The following is a 15,372-nucleotide window of genomic DNA, read 5'->3' on the forward strand; positions in this document are numbered from 1 at the left end:
AAAGTATAAAGACTATTCTCAATGAACAGATAATAATGAACAGATTTAGAGAACGAAACACTGAATGGTAGTATTTATTCTTCTGGAACATATGTAAACTATGTAAAATTTTATGGACTGGCTTTATAAAATATCTTCAAGTAATTACTGCCTTTCTACTTCAAAATTTTAGTGAAACAAAGTTTCAGTTTATTTTCTCTAAAATTCTAATTTTTCCACATGACAATGATTTTTAATAACTAATGAAAAAATATTTCCAAAGGAAAACCAGTTTGAATACAGGTGGTTTATAGGTCTCATACCATGGAAGCTCATCTTTGCATTATCTGGAAAAGATAAGTCATAAAGAAAAAGACAAATTGTGTTGGAAAGCACTAAAACAAAATAGAAAGCAAAAGCTGGTGAGCGGCGGTGGGGGCGGGGGAGGAGAGAAAAATGCACAATTTCTAGAGGGAGCCACAAAAGGCAGTAGCTATTCTTCAGATCAAAGAGTTCTGAAAGTGAGTCAATGGCTCTGGGGCCCTGCAGGAAGTGCTCTGGGGTCCCTGGGATTGTGATGGAGGTAAGCAAAGATGCACATTACAGCTGCAACACAGCCTTCATCCTGATGGGGATGAAAGGCCTGCAGTGTTCTGGTTTATTTAGGAGAATGAAGCATTCCTAGATGTGCTAGAAGAAATAATTCAAGGAAAAAAGAAAGAGATTGTATGCAGAATAAGAGAGAAAGAGGAAGAAAGTTTCAGAGGGACTATTCACATAAAAATTTTATTCAAGGAAGTTCTTTGGATCCAGAAAGAGGACAATTGTGTACAAAGCTCTGATCTAGAAGAGAGGCTTGAGTTCTTGATCAGTGCTGTCCAACAGAATATTACCACAAGCCAAAAATATAACTTTAAAGTTTTCTAGTAGCCATATTAAAGAGTAAAAAGAGATGAAATTTAAAAAGTATTTTATTTAATGCAACATGTCCAAAATATGGTCATTGCAACATTTAACAACACAAAGGATTATTAATGAGATAATTTACTTTTTATTTTCATACTAAGTCTTTGGAATCCTAGATGCAGCACATCTCAGCCCACACCTGCCATATTTCAAGCACTTAACAGCTATAAGTGGCGAGTGGTTACCATATTGGACAGTGCAGGTCCAGATGCCCCCCAATGTTATTTGTCTTTAAAGTCCAGTAATTTTACTCAAATACCTTGAAGATGTTCATCGTGGGTCATAATTTCCAGATACACAACTGTACTATTTTAATTTATAGTTTCTAGTTTTGTTTCTCTGTAGTTTCGGGAAATTTTTCTTGAATTACTGTTTTTGGTATTTATTCCATTCCCTTGTTTTGTTTTCCATGACTCTTATTTGTAGGCTGAATTACCTTTGCCAGTCTCAGTATTTATCATTTAATCATAAACCTTTTCTCCCCTTATTTGTGATGAAAATTTTTTTCCTCTTCGATTTCTCTTTATAGCGTTGTCTTTGTGTCTATTTGCTCCTGTTTTCCTTCCAGTTTAACCTTCATTTCTGAAACAATCTTTTATTTATAAATATTTCCTGAGTCCTGTCACCTCATTTGAAATTTTTTTAGTTCTGATTTTTGTTCTTTCATCCCTTCAATCACTTCTCTTTTTTAAAAATTTATTTTTGGCTGCATTGGGTCTTTGTTGCTGCACGCGAGCTTTCTCTAGTTGTGGTGAGCAGGGGCTACTCTTCATTGCGGTGTGCAGGCCTCTCATTGCGGTGGCTTCTCTTGTTGTGAAGCACAGGATCTAGGCGCATGGGCTTCAGTAGTTGTGGCGCGTGGGCTCAGTAGTTGTGCCTCGCGGGCTCTAGTGTGCAGGCTCAGTAGTTGCGGTGCACGGGCTTAGTTGCTCCGTGGCATGTGGGATCTTCCCAGATCAGGGATCGAACCTGTGTCCCCTGCATTGGCAGGCGGATTCTTAACCACTGCACCACCAGGGAAGCCCCCATCCCTTCTTTAAATTATCTTGGAGCTTGTTCTGAAACAGTAAATTACAGTCATGATCTATTTTGTGGGTGATTCTCTCTGGTGTGCTTTCATTGCCAAGGATGTTATTCTGCTCCTTATTCACTTTTTCTTAAATCTTAGTACGGGATTTGACCTTGGTACTTTTCTGCACCTGTTTCTAGGTGAAATCAGCCACTGATCTCTTGGGAGGAGGGAGGTACTGAGATAACTCTTCTAACCTCCAAGAGTTCCCTCATTCATACTTTTCACATAGTTTTAAAAATCTGGTCCCTTGCTTTCTGAGATTTCCTGACTCTGTCCCCTCCCCACTTTTATCTGGACCTTCTCTTTGTTTCTATCATGCCCATACTGCTCAGGATTTATTCTCCTGCGTGAGCCCGGCCCTGGCAGGAAACACTGGCCACTCAACTGTAAGAGTTCCCAGGGGCTGCTGGGCTGCCCGAGCTGCTCACCCTAACTGCAGCCCTGCACCCACCCCTCTCAGAGCAGCCTGGGTGTCTTCCAGAAAACACCTGCTGATTGTCTGGGAGATCTCCTGATCTCAAATGCATTAGAAGCCCCCTTGCTCCCTCTGCTTTCTCTCATACAGACACTGGAACCATAGCGGGTCCCGTGGCTATTGGTGGATTTTCCATTTGCTCATATCTTGCGGTTCCTAGGGCTACCTTGCTGTAAGTGTTGTCTATGGGTTTTTGGTTGCGTGATCCAGTTGTTCCTGAGGACTCAGGAGGATGAAACAGTTATGTGGCCTCTACCACCATCTTCTCAGAATCCTCCAAGCACAAAATGTTAACATATCAGGGTTAGACGCCAACTTGATATAACCCAGGGCTGGGATTACAGTCACAAATGCATAAATATTGTTGGGCCATCAACAGCATACATGCTCTAAGTTTCTGAATGATTGGCATGTGATTGAAATAAAAGTGAATAAGACAGAGCTTTCTTGTACCTTGGGTCTTACATCTCTGAGAGTTATCAACAACTTAATAAAGAATTACTGAGCACCAGTTAGGCAGAAGACACTCTTCCAGAAGCATCAGGAAGACGAAGAGTTTGCCTCTGACTTAAAAGAGACTGTGAGTCTAGAAGCTAAAGAAATAATTAAAATACCATGTGCTATGCAAGAATGGAAACAGGTGTAAAGCAAGAAAGAATACAAAGCAGGAAAATTTATTCCCAGAGGGGTGGAGATGGGGGTGGAAACAGTGGCAATAACCATGACTAGATGTGCCTGTTAAGGGCGGGAAGCCTGGTTATACATGAGAGAGGAACATTTCACAAAATGTTCATTCAAAAAATTTTCATGGGTGGGCTTCCCTGGTGGTGCGGTGGTTGAGAGTCCGCCTGCCAATGCACGGGACACGGGTTTGTGCCCCGGTCCGGGAAGATCCCACATGCTGCAGAGCGGCTGGGCCCGTGAGCCATGGCCGCTGAGCCTGCGTGTCTGGAGCCTGTGCTCCGCAAAGTGAGAGGCACAACAGTGAGAGGCCTGCGTACCGCAAAAAAAAATAAAAATAAATAAATAAAAAATAAATAAATTTTTCATGGAAAAAACATCATTAAAATAGATTTAAAAAACACTAATGTATATTAAATTGTAAGGAATAAAAGTCAAGATTTTATTTGGCTCTGTATAAAAAGACCATCTCCAAATAATTCATAACTAGGTTATCTCACTTAATATCATTGTATTCAGACCTGTAAGAGATGATATTTAAGTCCACAGTCTTCATTATTACTTGTACCTATGAAATGTATCATGAAATGTATTAACCTCTCCAGAATAATTCAGTAAATCCTTATTTATATCTTTCCCCCATTCTCTTTCAATTGACTTTATGAAACACAATGTTTTCGTCTCCTGATTGGTAAAAGAAACCACTGTTTTTCTCTCTAACGAAATAGAACGGTAATATTAATAATAGCTTCTATTTAATGAACATTACTATACTGACAAGCAGGATGTTAAATATTTTACATACATCATCTTTTTCCACTATAATACCTTATATACAATTTAAAAGGGCCTTGAAGCTCAGTGATGTTAAGTAACTTGACTAAGGTCCCTTAAGTAGAAGGCCAGCAAAAGTAGAATTTGAAATCTTACTCTTCCTAGATATGTCACACTAGAAAACATAAATCAGAACACAGAGGTGCTAAGGGCAAAATGGCGCTACCTTAGCAGGAACAGAAGAAGTGAAGGGCTTGACTACTTTCTGCCAGTTCTGCATGCAGCCAGGGTGCCCAGCCCTTCCCTTGAATTTCCCATGCACTGCAGTACACAGAACTTGTGTTGCTTTTTTATTTGGGGCCCTTGGTTTCCCTTTGCTGGTTGTAAAATGCCCATTAGCTAAATGTGACCCAGAAGGATTTGGTATCTTCACTGGAGCTAAATAAAGTAATACCCTATAGATTTTAGTTTCTATGATTCTTAAAGAAGCAAACAAAGTTTGTCAAGCAATTTATAAATAAGAACAATTATCTTCCCTTGTCTTATATTCACATATGAAAAGGCATTGAGGTCCGTTTACGATAGTGCCTTATTCCCAAGAGAATCTGACCCTTTAATAACCAGATATTAGTATTTCTTAATCAACTAGATATAATGTCTATAAACTTTGAGAAATTTGGACACTCTGTCAGCATGACCACTGAGCTAATACATTTGGAACTCACATTTTAACATCCTTGGGACTGCTATGAAGCAGATGCATTGAAGTAAAAGTGACTTTACAATGCTTTATGTCAGCAAGTTAAGGAGAAGACCTAATATATGGCAGTGAAACAGAAGAGAAGAGCCAATGGGCAAAATAACACAAACATTCAAATCAGGAGCCAATATTACACGTAAATCAGAGCTATATAAAATGAGTTTAGCCTGCAATTTAATTCTGTATTTTCTAATCGATATTCAGCATACACTGTGACAAAGCTAAGCGGGTGTGATTATCTCAGATACTCAGCTTCAGCACTCACGAAGCAGCACTGATACAGAGTGACTCTGTGAGAAGCTGACCACACACTGCTTAGACCGCAGGCAAGGGGGTGGTCAAAGACCTCTGGGTCAAAAGGTTCGAAACTAAACAGTTATACTTTAAGCTGTAAATAGGCTATTAAAGAAAAAAAAAAAAAAGACAAGCTGACAAGTGTTGGTGAAGATGTGGAGAAGTTGGAACCCTATGCACTGCTGGTTGAAATGCAAATGTGCAGCCACCGTGCAAAAGGGTATGGAGTTTCCTCAAAAAAAAATTCAGATAGAACCACCATATGATCCAGCAACTCCCTTCTGGCTATTTATCCAGAAGAACTGAAATCAGGATCTTGAAGAGACACTAGCACTCCCATGTTCACTGCAGCACTATTCACAACAGCCAAGATACAGAAATTACCTAAATGGCCATTGACACAGTAATGGATAAAGAAAATGTGGTATATATTATATATGTAAAATGGAATACTATTTGGCCTCAAAAAAAAATTCTGCAATATGCAACGATCTGGATGAACATTGAGGACGTTATGCTCAGTGAAATGAGCCAGACACAGAAAGACAAACATTGTACCTAAAACAGTCAAATTCATAGAATCAAAGAGTAAAGGTGGTTGTAAAGGCTGGGGGGGAGGGGGAAAAAGAAAGTTGCTAATCAACAGGCACAAAGTGTACTGTACATACACTTAAAATTTTGTTAAGAGGGTAGATCTCATGTGAAGTGTCCTTACAATAAAATAAAATTAAAAAATAAACACATACACACATTCAGAGACCTAACCACCCACCCACCCCCCCAAAAAAAATCCAAAACTACCTTGATGCATCAACTAAACTTAAGCCAAACACTAAGAAAGGGCACACAAGAGGGCTGAAAGAATCACATCACCGTCTGGATTTGACTTCCTTTCCTTAGAAACAATTTTGATAGCCATCCAAGGCAACTAGGTTCTAGAGATTCCCTAAGCATTTGGAGGAGAAACGATGAAGAGCTGTCAGTCCCAGAATACAAGGGGAAATAAAATTTCTATTTTTCTAAATGAGATACTTCACTTGAACCAAAATAAAAAAACAAATCTACTGCATGTCCATTTCATCTGGCTATTTGTAGAACAGGGGAGCAGACATCCTCACTGCATATTTAACGGGTCTTTGGAGAATTTCTGCCCCATGGTTGGTATCTGAGTGCCTGCAGAAAGCTGCTTTTCTTCTCATCAGTTACTTTGGCTGCACATGAGGGCTTGGGGCTAGGCGGAGGGCACACATGGACGAACGCATGGCACAGCAGTGAGGAGAAACAGCTTTGAAACTAGGCTTGTCTGTGTTCAAACGCTGCCTTCTTTGCTTCCGAATGTCCGCATCTGGAGCAGGTTACTTGGTCCCTCTAAACCTCAGCCTCTTCACCTATAAAATGGGATAGGAGCCCTACCCACTGGGACCATTGTGAAGATTAAACAAAATTCTGTGTGTAATGTATTTAAGCATGTGGCTGGTGGTAGTTGTTATAAAATGAACAAGATATACTTCTTACTTCAGGTGCTTCCGATTTCTTACCGCTACTTATGGTAGAGAAAATTTATTAACTCCACTTCCAACAAGTATTTGAGTCTCCAGCACTGAGTGACAAATGGATAGAGGAACAGATGCGTAATAAAACAAGTATAATAAAATCTTAACTGTGGAATCAAGGAAGCGAGTAAATAGATCCAGTAAAATTCTTTAGTTTTTTTGTATGTTTAATAATTTTCACTAAAAAATGTTGGGGAAAAAATTCAATGCAGAACAGAAGAATTAATAGATTAGAGAGAATCAAACTGAATTCTAACAGAACAGAAAACCATACAGAGCTAGATCCTTATGGACACCTTGAACTGCCCTGATTTCTACTGAGACTTAAGACACGGAGGTGAGCCTCGTCATTCACATGCACGGGAGAACTGTCCCACTGCTGGAACCTGTGTGTCTGGGTCAGAATGCTAACAGGTGGATAGAGATACTTAGATCTAAGAAAGGCATTAATTTCACAGCTCTCTTCCACCATGCAAAAAGGCCTTCAATTTCCAAGTCAATCAAGAGGCTGAAAATGGAACAATGTACTAAATAGAGCCACAGCATATAATAAACTAACAATACGGACTCCGCTTAATTAAAGTGAAAAAGATGTCCCTTATTTTCTTCTCCTTCTCTTTCTTCCTGGCTTCTCTCTGTCATTTTATGTAGATTCCCATGTAGCTTTTCTCTTGATTATTATTTTTTTTTGAAATAGACTTCCATATGAAATCAAGACTAGGGAGTCAATCATTAATTCCTTGCATGTAAGTTATCTGCCCTTGGCAGTAGATGCCCCCAAAATGACACACCAGTATTGGCTTCATTTCCCAACAACATAGTATCAGCTCCCAACTACCATTCCATTAAGAACATGGACGACTTTGGTAAAAAGTGCCAGAGAGTTAGGGAGTCCTGTGACAGTAAGAGACCCAAGTTAAGTTAAATAAGTACAGCAGGCATGGACCACAACCTACTTTTAAAACTGTAATTTGGAAGAAGAAATGACACCCCCCAAACCTTGTGTAACCTTATGTCTTCATGGATTAGAGATTGGCCAGTAAGCTTCATCTTTATTTTCATTTACAAGAATATCTTATTGAGAGGAATAACTTTTGCATTGTTTTTGAGATTCGGATTTATAAGGAAGAGTTATAAATATCTGGCTTCTAAGAAATGTAATGTACAGCCACAGATATTTCTTTCATCTCAATGTCATTTTCACCTCATTTACTAAAGAACAGTGGCTTACACTGTCATAAAGCAAATTGTAATCCAGACCTCCTAACATTTCACTTTTCCTTTATTCTAGTCAAGGACTCTTATCTAAACCACTTTGCCTCCTGCTGTGGAAATGGTTTATATTCTTAAAGGTTTGCTCTCAAGAGGGGAAAAAATGGTACTTAACCATTAACCATAGTAGTAAAATGTCCCTAATGTGATACTGTTAGTACTCACACACGGTCTATTTCACGGAAATTGTAGTACAGACAAAACACACTTTAATAATGTGATCCCAGGGCTCTAGGGCCACCACTGGGCCGGCTGTTAGCAGTCATGGAGCTGAGATGGAAGTCTGCACGGTGATAATAACCACCGTGATTCAGTGAACACCTACTGTGTGCCAAGGACAGTGTTACAGACCTTAGAATCATGTCTAATTCTCCCAACTATCTGAGACAGTAGGTCTTATCTCCATTTTACTTTTTAAATTTTTTATTTTTAAAAAAATTTTTGGCCACACTGCACGGCGTGTGGGAACTTAGTTCCCCGACCCGGGATCGAACCCACACCCCCTGCAATGGAAGCACAGAGTCTGAACCACTGGATGGCCAGGGAAGTCCCTCACCTCCATTTTATAGGTGAGGAAAGTCTGGCTTAGGGAGGTAATGCAACCTTATCAATATCAGACAGGAATTTGGCAAACTGCCCGGCCTCCCTGCCTGGCTCTGCAGGGTTAGATTCTATCCATTTTAATGCCACAGCAGTAAGACCTTGGACAGGTTGTTTACCACCCTGAGCCTCAGTTTTCTTCATCTATAGAATAAGAAGCCTACTACTTGCCCTTCAAAGGGCTGCTGTGACAGTGAATTAAAGCAGGTAATACACATAGCACAGTGGCCCGTACCTAGTATGCAAGCAATAAACACCAAATAAGGAGAGAAGATGACACTGCTGCATTTTTATGCCTTCCTGGCAATTTTTACATCCTAAAGTTCCCAGAGTTCTTGCCTTTCTTTGTTTTTTTTTAAACTCGTCTGTATTTAAAATATTCTAATACTTATCTCTCAGGACACTATACATTGAGATGTTCAGGTTTTATTCTGGTAGGCAGGGGAGGGGCAGAAAATAGAGATACTGAAATAATTATCGTTATCTTCTAGTTCTCAGTCTTATCTAGTTCCTCAGTATCATTATATTCTGTATTTACCTATTTCATCCAGACCCTGAGAAATCCGAACAATGAATTTATGTATTTATCCTTCTAAGGCAAAACAAACAAAAGAATAGCAAAACTATTAAAACCCTTCCACCAACTTCCGACTTCAAGTATAAAATATCCCAGATTTAAATGCTACAACCGTATTTGCCTGGTGGGTACATCTTTCTCTGTTTATGAAAGTACAGTCATGGGACTTCCCTGGTGGCACAGTGGTTAAGAATCCGCCTGCCAATGCAGGGGACACGGGTTCCAGTCCTGATCCAGGAAGATCCCACGTGCTGCAGAGCAACTAAGCCCATGTGCCACAACTAATGAATCCACGTGCCACAACTACTTAAGCCCACACGCCTACAGCCCATGCTCCGCAACGAGAAGCCACTGCAATGAGAAGCCCGTGCACCACAACGAAGAGTAGCCCCCGCTTGCCGTAACTAGAGAAAGCCCGCGTGCAGAAATGGAGACCCAATGTAGCCATAAATAAATAAATAAAGGTTAATTAAAAAAAAAGTACAGTCATGTGCAAATGATTTATCTCAGCTTCATCCTGTTATAACAACCCATCAAATGTATATTCCCCATCCACCATCCAAATGGGTAAATAAACTTTTCAGCTGACATATAATAACATGGCACACCTTCTCTGCCACAAAACTGTCTCCTATTATTACTCAGCTCTAAATAATACAAAAAGAGCTTTTACTCTGTTTAACAGACAAAAGTCAGTCAATTCTCACCCTTTCTGTTTGAGTAAGTTTGGCACTAGGTCCTAAAACTAAGTTATAAAAGTAGTGGCATAGCCTCCTTGGCATACTTTTCCTGAATAGTTGTTTCCAGAGTCACTGATTCATTCAAACCAAAATTATTTAGCACCTGCTATGTGCCAGGTATGGTGCCAGGTCCCTGAGATACAAACGCTGAGCAAAAACAAGGAGGTTATAGTCTGGTGTAAGAGACAGAAATGCACTGAATAATCACACAATCACTGCAACTCAAACAAGGGCTAGAAAGGGAAATGCTACGTGCCTATCATGGGGAGATCTGACCTGCTTAGGGAGGACCAGTGCGCCTTCCCACAAAAGCAACACTTGAGCTGAGGTATGATTAAAGATGATAAGGGGTCCATGAAGTCAAAAGAGGCAAGAAGAGCATTCTAGAGAGATGGGAAGCAGCAGCACGGGCAGATGGAAGAAGGCCAGTGTGACTGGAGCACAGAGACCAAGGAGAAGCTTGTTATGAGCTGAAGCTAGAAAGGCAGGTGAGGGCCAGCGCAGATCCCCAAGGTCAAGTTAAGGAGTCTCATCTTTATCCTAAGAACAATGGGAAGGGACTGAAGGGTGGTGACACCAGCTCATTTGTACTTTGACTGCAGTGTGGGGGACTAGAGTACAGTAACTCACAGTGGAAAGAGATGAACCAGTTAGCAGGCTGCCGGATCACTATCCACATAAGACTATGGCAGTTTGGACCAGACCAGTGATGAGGGAAATAAATATTTAGAAGGCACACGTTGACAATACCAAGTGTGAGTACTGTATTATGAGCTGTGCACGCATGCTTGGAATTTTGACAAACAACCTGTGAGACAGGTATTCTTTTCTGTATTTTATAGATGAAAATGACTGAGGCATGCAGAAATTTGTCCGAAGTCCAGGTGATAAATAACAGAACCAGAACCCAAGCTCATGGTTATTCAACTTCAAAGCCAACTACAATATTATTGTGTAAAAATTAGAAATAGAGTTAGAATAAAGGGTCTCTACAGCCAAATTTCAAAACTTAGAAGTCTCTTGATCTATTTCATCAAGGTACCAATGATGAGCCCTGAAGAACACAGCCTTAGGACTCCCCTTCATAACATGGATTCTCTTCTGAAGGTTTACACCACAGAAGGCATACCTATTTCAACGTATCGGCTCGGCAAGTCCCTCATTTCACTGGCATGCCGTTCCTTCACCGAGCATATCTAGAAAAGAAATTCACAGGTTATTTAATTCATCTGATAGAAAACTCTTCATCACAAGTCATTCACTATATGGTACTTTTGCTAAATTAGCCGTGTAGCACTCAAGATGGAACGCACACAACCTACCCTGTGACTTAAGTGATAGAAATTAACTTCAATGACGTATAACAACCATTACTTATATTCTCTGACACTATTCTTCAATAAAGTTTTATTCGAGGACAAAGAAAGGAAGCAAACTAATGTAGTTTTTTTTTTTTGTTTCTTTTTGGTTTTTTTTTTGCGGTACGTGGGCCTCTCACTGTTGTGGCCTCTCCCGTTGCGGAGCACAGGCTCCGGATGCGCAGGCTCCGCGGCATGTGGGATCTTCCCGGACTGGGGCATGAACCTGTGTCCCCTGCATTGGCAGGCGGACTCTCAACCACTGCGCCACCAGGGAAGCCCCTAATATAGTTTTAATATGGTTTCAATGACCCATTCTCTGCAACTCTACTCACAGATTCCTTCTATCTCTGACAGAAGCAGAGGCAAAAATGCCCAGTGTCTAATCTGGGCAACACCCACAGGAGGTCTTGTGTTTCTGATCATGTATTAGTAACATTTCACTGTTGCTAAATAATACTTTGCAAAAGTGTCACATGCTCTTCTTCTTCTCTTGAGCATATTAAAATCAATGTATTATATAATTTAAATCAGGGGTGGCAAACAAAAGCCCGGCCCCTGGTCTGCTTTTTTTATGGCCTGGAAGCTAAAAATAATTTTTATATTTTTGAAGCCTTGAAAAAATGAAAAGGAGGGAGGGAGGAAGAGAGAGAAGGAAAAACAGAAATAAAAGGAAAAATACTCAGCAGAAACAGTATGTAGCATGCAAAGTTTAAAATATTTACTACCAGCCTTTTACAGAAAAGTTTGCCAACCCCTATTTTAAATTATATGTATACAGTTTGGATAGAGATTTTATATGTTTATTTTTGTATATATCTCACTTACACACAACCCTTAACACATATGTGTGTTAACAGTGGATGTTTTAGGGTGGTAAGACGAGAGGTACTTTATATTTTCTTTGCTATATTTTCTAACGGAAATGTATTCTATTTTGTAATAAGAAATGAGAAAAATTCACGTTATTCACATTAAGTTCAGCCATCCAGGTTAAGACTGTGCCTCAAATGTCCATCAACAGATGAATGGATAAAGAAGATGTGGCACATATATACAATGGACAATTACTCAGCCATAAAAAGAACAAAATAATGCCATTTGCAGCAACATGGATGGACTCAGAGATTATAATACTTGTGGTTGCCAAGGGGAAGGGGGCTGAGGGAGGGAAGGATCGGTAGTTCGGGATTAGTAGATGCATTCTATTATATATAGAATGAATAAACAACAAGGTCCTATTGTATAGCACAGGGAACTAAATTCAATAACCTTGATAAATCATAATGGAAAAGAATATGAAATAAATCATAATGGAAAAGAATATATATATGTATAACTGAATCATTTTGCTGTACACCAGAAATTAACACAACATTGTAAGTCAACTATACTTCAATAAAAAAAAAAAAGGCTGAACCTCAAGTTAAGTACTGATCTTATACAACTTTCATCAGGGACTAGGTTTTTTTCCTTTTTCGTTTAGGCAGCATTGATTGTGTTAATTTATAGCTGCAACCCTAAGTATAGCTACCATATGAAAACTTCTAAAATACAGAAAACCCAAAGGGAAAAAAAAAATTATCTGTGGTCCCAGAACAAAGTGAACACTATAAGCAATCCACACTTTTGGGGAAGCTACTTTTCTCAACCTAAAATTACTATAAATAATTTAATGTATTATTTAAATATCCTTACATAATTCTTTAATGTCTTTATAGCATTTCATTACAGGGATATACTGTAATTTATTTACTCAATCCTATTTTAGACATTAGTTTTTTCTTCTTTCTATCTCTGATGCAAGCAATAGTGCAATCAACATACTCGTGTATAAAACTGTTGGACTTTTGTTTCCTTAGGATAAATTCCTAGAAGTAGAATTGATAGATCAATGTACATTTTTTTAAGGTTTTGTTTGGCTAATATCCATGTCCAAATCACTGTCCAGGAACACGGCAACTACCTGACAGTACAGTCATCCCTTGGTATCTGCAGGACCCTGGAGGATACCAAAATCTGAAGATGCTCAAGTCCATTATAGGAAATGGCATAGTATTTGCATATAACCTACGAACATCCTCCTATATGCATTCAATCATTTCTAGATTACTTTTAATACCTAACACAATGTAAATGTTAATAAATAGTTACTGGTTTCCAGCAAATTAAAGTTTTGCTTTTTGGAACTTTCTGGATTTTTTTCCCCCAAAATATTTTCAATCCGAGGTTGGTTGAATCCACTGATGCAGAACCCACAGACACAGAGGGCCACAGTACTCTCTTGCTCTGACACGGGACTTGAACCCAGTGCTGTGGAGGTACAGGCATTTACTGAGAAGTGACAGGCTATTTTCTCCTTGGATTGGTTTCTGTCATTTGTTTCCTGTCCATCTCAGACAATTTCCCACCTTCTGTCATTTGTTTCCTGTCCATCTCAGACAATTTCCTGTCCGCTCCCCCAATTTTCCTTCTCTTCGTATAAGTTATCCACTCTTCTACCCACACCTACTAGGGAAACTACTAAATTGTCTAATAGGCACGCTCCACATGCCAACAGAACATCTGCTTTATTTAATGTGTTGATAAAAGTACACATGGAGCAGTGTTCCACGTGGTTTGAAGTGTAACAATAATATATATATATAAATGAAATAGCAATATTAATTAGCACTTTTTAGCAACTACTGGGCACGTGTCCTGAGCTGAGGGCTTTGTAAAGCAGATAGAGCTCTGTTCTTGGGAAGATTATGGTGCAGTGGGGGGAGACAAACAACTAAATAAGGCATTTACTGAAGTGTGATGGAGAAGTACAGAAATACAGAGCAGGGGGCATCTACTAGCAGGGATGGAAGACTTCCTGGAAGAAGCGCCATGTAAGTTGAAGCAGGAGATACATGACAGGTGCCAAAGGGCAACTTGACAGCTTGGGGCCCTTAACGGGAAGGTAATCAGACAGAAGCTGAGAGGATAGGGGAAGGAGGGGCTAGACAGGAACACGGGGCAGATCATCATGAAAGAGGAAGATGTCATCCTATGAGCAATGAGCATCCTGGAGGGGTTTAACCAGGAGACTGACATCACCTGATCTACACTCTGAAAAGATCATCCTGGCTGCACTGTTTAGGGCAGAATTAAGGGGGGCAAAACTAGAGTCAGGGGACCCGACAGGGGGATGGAGGGAAGTGGAGAGATCTGAGAGACAGTGACAGAACTTAAGGACTGCCTGGGCCTCTTCCAATGCTCAGATGCCCCTGGAAGGCGATACTACCAGCCCTAATGTACACACGAGAACACAGAGGCTCTGAGAGCTGTCCAGGACCTCAAGGCTGGAGCTGGGACTCACGCCAAAGCCTGATGGTGTCTCTGGCCATCCTGCAGCCTCTCTGAAGACAAGGACACATGACACCACTGGCAGCTGGGCCATGGCCTATTCTATCCCCTAGGTGCTGTGGTCTGAGCTCTGTCCCAGAGAGCCCTTACGCGATCTTCTCCATCACAACACACACCCCTCCCTCCCTCTGTCCCTATCCCTTCTGTCATCTTCTATCTGTCTTCTCCACACCTGCTCCATCCACTCCGGCAATAATGCCTTCCTTTACGTACCACAGAGATTCACCAATCACACTCCAGTCTCAAGGATCTGCCCCTCCTGCTTCCTCGGCTCACACCCCTCCCCGGCAGCTGCATGGGGTCCTAACCCTAAGATTTAAGTGCAAGGTGTCAGCAGGGCCACGCTCCCTCCAGAGGCTCTAGGGAAGAATCTATTCCTCGCCTCGTCTAGCTTCTGGTGGCTTCCAGCATTCCTTGGCTGCCTCACTCCAATCCCTGCATCCATGGTCACACTGCCTTCTCCTCTTCTGGGGTAGCACTCCCTCTTAGAGGGCCCACCCAGATAATGCAGGGTAATCTCAAGATGCTTCATTAGTCACACGTTTTGCCCGACTCTCTTGCCGCATAAAGAAACATTTATAGGTGGTGGGAATTAGGACCTGCTGTCTTTGGGACCATTATTCAGCCTAACAGAGGAAGCATTTCTGGTAACAGTCAGCAAACTTTTCACATATCCCAATAGACTAATTTCCCTTGTCTTTCACCAAAAGAAAAGCAAATCACAACAGAGGAAAAAAGCCACTTGGTCCATCTAAGAAACTTAAAAAATATCAAGAACATGACTTTATTGGATCAGTAACCACACGCATGGGATAGGGAGACTGGGAATCACTTTTTTATCATAGACTTTGGGGGTACAACCTCCTTCCTGTTACCTT

General features: G+C 40.5%; 1 protein-coding gene across 2 annotated transcripts in view; it reads right to left on the reverse strand.

Moving 5' to 3' along the window:
• Positions 1-15,372, reverse strand: part of VPS41 (VPS41 subunit of HOPS complex) — a 203,150-nt gene that overhangs the window by 67,731 nt on the left and 120,047 nt on the right. For both annotated transcript variants that reach the window (XM_022593034.2, XM_022593037.2), the window contains one exon: positions 10,873-10,939. In XM_022593034.2, the coding sequence (XP_022448742.1) occupies positions 10,873-10,939 (67 nt within the window). The remainder of the gene's footprint in view (positions 1-10,872; positions 10,940-15,372) is intronic.

Source organism: Delphinapterus leucas, chromosome 9, assembly GCF_059928025.1.
Source record: "Delphinapterus leucas isolate spDelLeu-1000000601 "Yukka" chromosome 9, BTC_Dleu_Yukka2, whole genome shotgun sequence".
Lineage (NCBI taxonomy): Eukaryota > Metazoa > Chordata > Mammalia > Artiodactyla > Monodontidae > Delphinapterus > Delphinapterus leucas.